This window comes from Orycteropus afer, unplaced genomic scaffold (assembly GCF_000298275.1).
Source record: "Orycteropus afer afer isolate SDZICR_OR568_19922 unplaced genomic scaffold, OryAfe1.0 scaffold00339, whole genome shotgun sequence".
Taxonomy (NCBI): Eukaryota; Metazoa; Chordata; class Mammalia; order Tubulidentata; family Orycteropodidae; genus Orycteropus; species Orycteropus afer.
This window is the reverse complement of record NW_006921926.1, coordinates 1757253-1767406: the sequence shown is the minus strand read 5'-3', so window position 1 is coordinate 1767406 and position 10154 is coordinate 1757253. Positions and strand designations below refer to the sequence as shown.

Sequence of the window (10154 nt, the reverse complement as noted above, 5' to 3'; positions counted from 1 at the left end):
CCCCATCTTCCTTCCGAGGAGTGGCTGGTGGGTTTGAACCGCCATCCTTCTGGTTAGCAGTCAAGTGCCTTAGCCACTATGCTACCAGAGCTCCCGAACACACCTTAGAAGGTACTTAATAGGGAATCACAGCATCTTCCAGCAACTTTTAGTATAGCAAAAAAAGAAACGGTAATTGTCCAGTGATTCTTTAATTGTTCAGGAGTCAATGTAAAACCAGATTCCTGTAAATATTTCAAAGAATGCTAGAAAATACATTTAATATGTCAAATTCAAGATAGTTTCTATTCAGAGAGCAACTGAAACACATAAGGTGCACATTTTTTACACACAAGATAAATCTCTTTTGCTTTTACTTAAAAATATTTTCTTCACACATTCCAATGGTCGTCTGAAAAAGACATTTATTTATCTATTTATTTATTTAATCACTAACCCTGAGGCAGGAAGAAAAATGTAGCATAGACTACACAGCTCACTAGGAACCAAACTCAATACCTTTCACAATTGTGAATAGAAAAGTAAAGGGAGAAGTCCAAGATATTACACTTATTTAGGCTTCCACACACCAGCTTAGTGTTCTGTGTAAAGCAGATGCATTTGGGTAACTGGCACAGTGGCATTTCTCTGCCATATCTAAGAACTATTTTAAAATTTCATCACTTTTAGTCCCTAGACTGGTTTAAACAAAAGAAAATTTATACCTACCAAGTAAGAAAGAAGCCCTGGTGGCACCAAGGATTTAGTGCTTGGCTGCTAACTGAAAGGTTAAGGGTTGAAACCTAGCCAGTGGTTCCATGGGAGGAAGACTGGGCAATCTGCTTCTGTAAAACTTATAGCCAAGAAAATCCAATGGGCAGTTCCACTTTGTCCATGTGACAAAGTGACTTGATGGCACCTAACTTCAACTCCACTCCACCAGATAGTAACTCAGTTTCAGGAGGGGGACAACACAACTTCATTGCTAAGAAGTTCCATCCAGCAGAAGAAAAATATACATAAATTCTAAGCACTCTTGTCTTTCACTAGAAAGATGTTAGCTGTTACAAGGGAGTTGATAAGAGAGAAAATATAGAATCCTATCACAATGGAATATGTGAGAAGCTGGCATTTCTGCTTTAAACCATTAAAATTACTGTTCTTAGGATAGAACTTGGAATTGCAAATCTAGCTGAACTCACCACAGTTTCAACCTGTGGAAATGATGTAAGATTCACTCCCTGGGCCACAAAGCACAAGCAGCTGTTGGAAGCAAGAGAGCAATAAGGACAGAAGAAAACAGATTCACTGCATTGTTATCAAGAATGGGTTTCCCTGCTATGTACTTTGCCTCGTTCACTGGAGTGTTGACCACCATGCCTGTGCTCTCATCCAAACCTGGAATGAGAAGGAGAAAAGTAAGGTGAAAAATCCAATGATTCAATTAAAAAAAAAAAAAAAAGAGAACAAACTAGCTTTTACTCTTCCAAAGGAGGCAATCTATTAGACTCAGACACTTTTAAAATGGTTTAGTAGATAATTTAAGTTGGGAGAGATATGAAACCTTTCATTAAAATGACCTATTTGAATAAATGGGTTTCACCATACATCTACTGTTCTCTCAACACCCCTGAAGTTTCTTCAGAAGTAGAAAGGAGAACATGAAAAGTAGAAATGGCATGAAACTGGCAGGTTGGGCTGTCTTCCCAGTCATTCTTCTCTAAGACGAATCTGTGAGGCCCCTGACAGTAGGGGTCAAGTCTGTGGCCTCAGAACTGGATACACAGGGCCCAGCATGGACTTGGTATGAAGGAGGCATATAAAGAATTACTGAATGAATTACTCTTCCCCCCTGCCCACATTTTTTCAACTTGACTCAATATGATCTGAAATTTCCCGTTAGAGAGTTATTGAGTGTAAATTAAAATCAGATTGCTTCCTCCTTGGCAGCTAGTGGAGGCTAATGAAAGACAAAACAAACATTCTGATTGGTGGGCAAAGGAGGGGGTGTATAAGCATATCATCTCTGAGCATGAAGAGCACCGGGAAGACTCCTCAGGGAAACTTTCTCCAGGTTTGCAGTGTTTTCATGATGTTCACCAAAGGAGAAAAAATGGTTGGTCAGAGTGTGGTACCATTCATACCTAACAGAGTATGTCAGTACAATTACAACACAGGAGAGGCTCAGAAACAAAATATAAAAAAAATTTTGGGAAAACTGACTCTCCCACATACCTTGGGTGGGGCTAAAAACTCTGTGGGAAGGAGGACAAGCATGACATCAGTGGAAAAGTACATGTGTGTTAGTCAGGTAAGGACAATAATTACCTCTTGGATGGACTTAAAAAACACATGGAAGAAGGTGCATTAAAATTATCTGATTTCCAAATGTCTTGTTTTCCCCAGAATAGGTGAAGTCCCATAAGCTAAAGCATCTCTTTCCTGTTCTATTGTATCCTTCCCACACAGCTTCTAATCACTGTTCAACAAGACCAATTCTCTTTTAATTAATTTAATGCAAAAGAATAAGAAAATCAAAATTGTAGAAGAGATCTCTAATATTCCTGATCATGTAACTCTGTCTTTAGGTTTGTTTCCATTGTTACTTCTTCTTTTTTTTTCTTCCTTCATATTTCTTTCTACATTTCTTTAGTACACCAATAAGTTGCAATAATAAGATAATGTTCTTACCAGTAAATTGCATTGTAGCTCCTAAATATGAGTCCAGAATTGATCCTAGTAATCCAGCCAGACCCCCAAATGCGATAATTGGCCACTGGGGAGCAGAAATGTCTAAATCATTTACAAAAGCCAACTGTGTGAGGAAGTACGCAATGCCCACAAAGGTACCACCAAGGAGACTGGAGGCAAGGCCCACTAATGTAACCCCTCCATTGGTCCCTGAAGAAGAAACATACATAAAATCATCTGGTTACCAAACAGCGTAAACATAAAGCCAAGGAAAGCAAGAATTTTTGGTACCTATCTAATCATGTAACTAATTTTTTTCTTTAAATAGTATTTATTTTGTTGTTGTTGAGAATACACACAGCAAAACATACACCAATTCAACAGTTTCTACCTGTAAAATTTAGTGACACTGATTATATTCTATAAATTACGCAACTGTTCTCAACCTCCTTTTCTGAGTTGTTCCTCCCTCACTAACATAAATTCACTGTTCCCTAAAGTTCTTATCTAATCTGTTGAATTGCTGTTGTCAATTTGATCCTATATAGATAATTCTTAAAAGAGCATAATGCCCATGCTCTGGCTGGTGCTCACCCAATGGCCTCTGAGAGCGCCCACCAGAGCACCCCAGGAGCTCACTGAGGACCTTCCAGCAGGCCCAGAAGGGCAGGAAAGGGGGAAAAAAACCCCAAACAAACCCAAACTCACTGCCATTGAATCAATATGACTCATAGCAAACCCTCCTTGGGTTTCCAAGGCAGTATCTCTACAGAAGTAGATTGCCCAATCTTCCTTCTGAGGAGTGGCTGGTGGGTTTGAACTCCCAGCCTTCTGGTTAGCAGTCAAATGCCTTAGGCACTATGCCACCAGAGTTCCCATACGAAAAAAAAAGTGGCTCTAAATCCAGCATATGCCCACTGAAGCAAGTTAAAGGATTTAATACGAAGCAGAGAAACAGATAATACCAAATAGCAAGCTGTGTTATTACACATTTGGTGAGTGGGGCAGCATTTCTTTCTCCCACTACTGCTAAGAATGGTGGAAAGTAGTTGAATTCACTACAAAATGGAATACACTGAAGGTATTAGTCAGTGAATGAGGGTCCTGGAAAAATTAGAAGTTTGTTGTTAGGTGCCATAAAGTCGTTTCCTACACATAGAGACCCTATGTATAGTAGAACGAAACACTGCCTGGTCCTCTGTCAGTTCCATGATCCTTGCTATACCCAAGTCCATCATTGTAGCCACTGTATCAATCCATCTTGTTGAGGGTCTTCCCCTCTTTCATCAACCCTCGACTTTACCAAGCATGATATCCTTCTCCAGGGAATGGTCCCTTCTGACAACATGACCAAAGTAGGTGAGATGAAGTCTGACCATTCTTGCTTCCAAGGAGCAGTCCAGCTGCACTTCTTCCTGGACAGATTTGTTAGTTCTTTTAGTCGTCTGTGGTCCTTTCAGCATTCTTTGCCAACACCACAACTCAAAAGCACTGACTCTTCTTTAGTCTTCTTTATTCATTGTCTAGCTCTCACATGCATATGAGGCAATTGAAAATACCATCTATGGCTTATGTCAGGTGCACTGTAGTCCTCAAGGAGATATCTTCGCTTTTCAGCACTTGAAAGAGATCTTTTGCAGCTGATTTGCTCAGTGCTATACATCATCTGATATTGTGATTGCTGATTCCATTGGTGTTGATTATAGAACCACGTTTTTGACAATTTCTTTTCTCCATTTATCGTGATGCTACTTATTGAATATAGGTCTCAACAAGGAGCTCCAAAAGCCAGTATAATCATACAGTTACCAGAGAGGACTGTTGTTGCAGGAAATAAATGAAGACATTTCATTTTAGAGACCACCAGCCTTTTTTTAAACTTCTAGCACTGAAACCACCACCTAGTGTACTTATACTAAATGAAGAACCACTAGATTTTCTGGATTTTAAAATCTTCTTCAACCCCTCAAAATGATGAAATCTCAGCAGTTCTAAGGCTAAAAACAGAGCACTCTAGTGAAAATGCTGTTTGTCAAAATGGACAGCTGGTTAGAAATGCTCCCATGTGTGGCAATTCAAATACAAATGCAACAACTGAAGGAACTTCAGATGACATGACTGTAGATGCAGCTTTGTTAAGATGACAGATAACCAAACTAAATAGATGTCTACAACTTCCAGAAGAGGAGAAAAAAGAATGTGCTACAAGAGTAATGGCCATGTATCCAATTATTATAGCATTCTGGTTGCTGAATAGCTCACTCTGGTTTCACAGCTAGAGGTAAAGTCAGTACTCAAAAATATTTGTCTCAACAGGTATAAAATTTGCAAATTTCTATGTTTCTGTCTCTGCACTGTATGCCATTTTATGGAACTTTATATCTTTTAGAAAGGTCAGGGACAACCTAGGTTTGCAGAAATAAAGATATTTTCTATTACTCAGTTGTATTGACTTTTAACCAGTTCTGTATTAACACCTACTTAAAACCTCCCTTTGCATGTTTTAGGAACTCTGGTGGGGCAGTGGGTAAGGCATTTAGCTGCTAACCACCTGGTTCAAACCCACCAGCTGCTCCACAGAAGGTAAATGAGAGAATCCACTTCCATAAAGATTTGCAGCCTTGGAAAGCCAATCGGGGATGCTATGAGTCAGAATTGACTTGATGGTGGTGGGTTTTTTCGGTTTTTCACATGTTTTGTAAATAGACTAAAGTGTGTTTTTGAAAGGAATTGACCCTTTACCTCATCAGTGTGAACAACTAATTCTTCAAAGGACAGAGAAAGTGCATAGAGAATGAATTTAGAGAAGGATTTGTAAAAGAAAAATAATGCTTTGTCCTGTTTCTCGAACACTGTTACATTAAACATTTTTGTATACACAACTTGACATTAACACTTCTGAAGTCATGGTCTTGTGTCATAAGAAAATCTTCATTAAGCACTTGTATACTAAAAAACAAAACCAAACTCACTGCCCTCGAGTCAGATCCGACTCATAGCGACTCCACCTTGGGTTTCCAAGGTGGTATCACTACAGAAGTAGATTGTCCAATCTTCCTTCCAAGGAGTGGCTGGTGAGTTTGCACCACCAGCCTTCTGGTTAGCAGTCAAATGCCTTAGTCACTATGCCACCAGAGCTCCCAAGCACTAGTATAGGTTAAATAAATTCCTAACATTTCAATACTTTATCTGTGTGCAACGTGTGCATTCTTATTTTCATTTTAGTTTTGCAATGGTTTTCCATAAAATACGGTTTTACTAAGGCACTGTGTGAATGATTTTAAAGTTTACAGCAAGTGGTACAAATGTAGTGCATTTGGTAAACTGTCAACCAGAGCAAAAATAGAAAAAGAGCATAATGGTTAGGCAGATCTATTTTTACTAATTACACTAAACTATTGCTTAGTTTTAAGAAGACTTTAAGGGACATTTTTGATTTAAGGTTTAAAGATTATCTCAGGGCAGTAGTTTCAGGGGTTCACCCACCATCCAGGACTCCAGAAAGTCTGGATTCCATAAGAATTTGAAATTCTATGTATTTCTCCCCTTTTGATCAGGAATCTTCTATGGAATCTTTGATCAAAATGTTCAGTAATGGTAGCCAGGCGCCATCCAGTTCTTCAGATCTTAGGCAAAGGAAGCAGTTGTTCATGGAGACAATTAGTCACACATTTCATATCTTCCTCCTATTCCTGACTCTCCTTCTTCCTCTGTTGTTCCAGGTGAAGAGAGACCAATTGTTGTGCCTTGAACAGCTGCCTGTACGCTTTTAAGACACCATCCACTACACAATTAAGTAGGAAGTAGAATAGAAACACTGAACATGTTATTAGGTCAATTACCTGAGATGTCCCATGAAACCATGACCTTAAACCTCCGAACCAAGGAACCAATCCCATTAGGTGTTTGGTTGTATATAAGCAGCCTCAGCAGATTATTTTTGTCATCATTGTAAATATATCTATCACATGATTTTTGTCAATTCAACTTTTTCAGGTGTACACCTTACTGACAGCAATGATAATAATTGGCTGTGCAATCCTACCCTTAATCAATGTGATTTTTCTATCATCTTTAACCACCTTTTTCCTCTCTTTCCTGTCCCCAGTAACCACTAATAAACTTTGGTCTCTTTCTACACATCTGCCTTTTCTTGTATTTTTCTATACTTGAGGTCATGTAATATTTGCCTTTTGTGATTGGCTTACTTCAGCATAATGTCTTCAAGCTCCATCCATACTGTAGCTTGTATCTAGAACTCTCTCCTACTGACTGAGTAGTATTCTCTTGTATGTATGTACCACATTTTGTTTATCCATTCATCTATTGATGGGCATTTAGGTTGTTTCCACCTTTTGGCTATTGAGAATAGTGCTGCAATGAACAATAGTGTACAAGTCTTTTAGGTATATACTTAGGAGTCGAATTGTTGGAAATTCTATTTTTTATTTTTTTAAGGAACTGCCAGATTATTTTCCGCAATGGCTGTACCATTTTACATTCCCACTAGCACTGGGTAAGAGTTGCAATTTCCCCACATCCTTACCAATATTTGTTATTTTCTGTTTGTTTAAAAAATCTTAGACAACTTTGTAGGAGTGAAATGGTATCTCACTGTGATTTTGATTTCCATCTCTCTGATAGCTAATGATGTTGAATATCTTTTCATGAGTTTGGTGGCCATTTGAATGTCCTCCCTGGTGAAATGTCTATTCAAGTCCTTTGCCAATTTTATGATTGGTTCATCTGTCTTTTTGTTGTTAACTTGTAGAAGTTTTATATATATATTATTAGATTCTTGTTGAATATATGGTTTCCAAAGATATTCTCCCAGGTAGTAGCTTTTCTTTTCACCTTTTTTGGTAAAGCCTTTTGATGAATGAAAGTTTTTAATTTTTATGAGGTCCCATTTATGTCTTTTGCTGTTTGTGCTTTTATTATTATATTAGATAATCCACTGTTGAAAGCTAGGCCTGATAGCACCTATCAACAACCCTAACAACAACAAGAAGGCCTGATAGTGTTGCCCCTGCTTGTTCTTCTAAGAATTGTTATGGTTTCAGCCTGCACTTTTATGCCCTCAATCCATTTTGAATTTGTTTTTGTGTATGTATAGTGTGAGGCAAGGATTCTGTTTTTATTTTTCTGCATGTGGAAATCCAATTGTCCCAGTACCATTTATTGAAGAGACTATTCTTTCCCCATCAAAATGACCTTAGACAAAAATAAGTTGAGCATAGATATATGTGTTTATTTCTGGACTCTCATTTCTATTTCACTGGTCTATGGGTCTATTCATAAGGTTTTCCCTGGCCAATTCTTTCAGAAGTGGATGGCCTCTTCCTTCTTCCTAGTCTGTCTCAGTCTGTAAGCTGGGCTGATACCTGTGCACCATGTACACCGCACTGGGTTTGAAACAAGGGATATCATAGCTGCTGTCAGATGGATCTTGGCTCAAGGCAAAGAATACCAGAAAGATGCTTACTTGTGTTTTATTGACTATGCAAAGCCATTTGATTGTGTGGATCATGACAAATTATGGATAACATTGAGAAGAATGGGAATTCTCTAACACCTTATCAACTTCTTTTTCTGCACTCATGTTGATGATCATGTGGTTCTTTTCTTTTGTTCTACTGATGTGGTGTATTATTTTGATTAATTTCTCTAATGTTGAACTATCCCAGTATTCCTGGAATAAATCCCACTTGGTCATCGTCTGTGACTCTTAATTTATTGCTGCATTGTTTGCTAGTATTTTGTTGAGGATTTTTGCACCTATATTTGTTAAGAGATAATGACCTATAAGTTTTTTGTGTGTGTGTGTGTGTGGAGTAATTTATCTGATTTGGGTATCAGGGTTATATTTGCCTCAGAGAATGACTTAAGGAGACTTCATTCCTTCTCTGTCATTTGGAAGAGTTTAAACTGTATTAGTGTCAATTCTCTAAATGGCTGGTAGAATTCCTCAGTGAAGCCATCTGGTTCAGGACTTTAGTTGGTAGGTTTTTTTTTTTTTTAACTTTATATTGTGACTTAAGTGAAAGTTTATAGAGCAAATTCATTTTCCATTCAACAATTTATATGTATTTTGTTTCATGACATTGATTGCAATCCCCTTGAGGATTGATGTAATAGCTCTCTTCCCATTTCCTCCCTGTGATTACCTTTTCCCTGTGTTCTTCTTTCCTATGTATTCCTGCCCTCTGAGTTTTCTCCCTGTGCAAATGCTGCCTTTTTGATCTCCCACGGTTGATTGTTCCAAGGAGTGCACCTACCTGGTGTAATTGTTCACTTTGCAGGCCTGTCTATTATTTGTCTTAAGGTCAAGCCATGGGAGTAAGTTCAATTCCAGGCCTGAGGATGACTAAGGACTCAGTTTTGGGGGGTCTCACCAGTCTCCGTAAGACCAGTAAGCCTGGTATTTTTTAAATAATTTTGAGCTTTGTTCCACATTTTTCTCCCACTCTACTCAGGATCTCCAACTTTGATGCCTTTCTGAGTGGTTGGCAGTGGTAGCTAGTTCTAGTTCTGGTATCAGGGTTGTGTAGGGTGAGGTTCCCATGGTCCACCAGCTCCTTAGACAATTGTTTCCATGAATCTTTGATTTTCTCCACTCTTCTTTGCTTCAGACAAGGAGAGGCCAACTGCTGTACCTTAGATGCAACCCCAGTCACTACTCACCAAGATAGGACATAGAACAAAGTTTTTGTGTAGTTCGCTATGCCAACTGAGTTTGATGCCCCTGTGACCACGGTCTCAAGCCCGCAGGCCTAGGACTCACTCCCTCAGGTGTTTGGTTGTGACTAAGAAGTTATTCCTGTTTGCTCTATTACATATATTTTTATAGCACATACAAATAAGTATATAGAAATATCATCTGCCAAACTTATATATCGTCTTGGGTATATTCCCTTTTGATCATCTTGCCTGTCTAGCTATGTACCCACCCATAAATTAATGTTTGTTATTACTGATAATGCAGTATTACGTATGTAATAGTATTTACCTTGGTTGTCTGTACCTCTCGTGCATCTCTGTGTCTTCCTTTTCCTTAGTGATATTATGCTGCTCACCTTCTTTTGGTATACTGTTTTTGTTGAGAGGTTTTTGGTTACTGACTTGATCTTTTCACTTGTTTTGTGTCTGCTGGGACTTCCTATTTCCTGTTGAGTCAGTTTGGGTAGGTTGTATGCTTCTAAGAATTTGTCCATTTTATCTAGGTTGTCCAGTTTGTTGCCCATAATATTCTGTTATAATTCTCTTTATTTCTATTGGGTGAGTTGTAATGTTGCCTCTTTCATTTTTTATTTTGGCTACTTGCATTTTTTCTGTTATTTTCTTTGCCAGTCTAGCTAAAGTCTTGCCAATTTTATTGTTTTTTTCAAAGACCCAACTTCTTATTTTATTGATTCTATTGTTCTCCTGTTTTTAATTTAATTTATTTATACTCTGATCTTTGTTATTTCTTTTCTTCTGGCAGG

At 38.2% G+C, this 10154-nt stretch overlaps 1 protein-coding gene across 1 annotated transcript in view; it reads right to left on the bottom strand.

Annotated features, from left to right (window-relative positions):
* Window positions 1-1213: 1213 nt before the first annotated feature.
* Window positions 1214-10154, bottom strand: part of TMEM19 (transmembrane protein 19) — a 24728-nt gene continuing 15787 nt past the window's right edge. The window contains exons 5-6 of the mRNA XM_007952461.2: window positions 2671-2880; window positions 1214-1377 (exon numbers count right to left, since the gene is read on the bottom strand). Of these exons, the coding sequence (XP_007950652.1) occupies window positions 1214-1377; window positions 2671-2880 (374 nt within the window). The remainder of the gene's footprint in view (window positions 1378-2670; window positions 2881-10154) is intronic.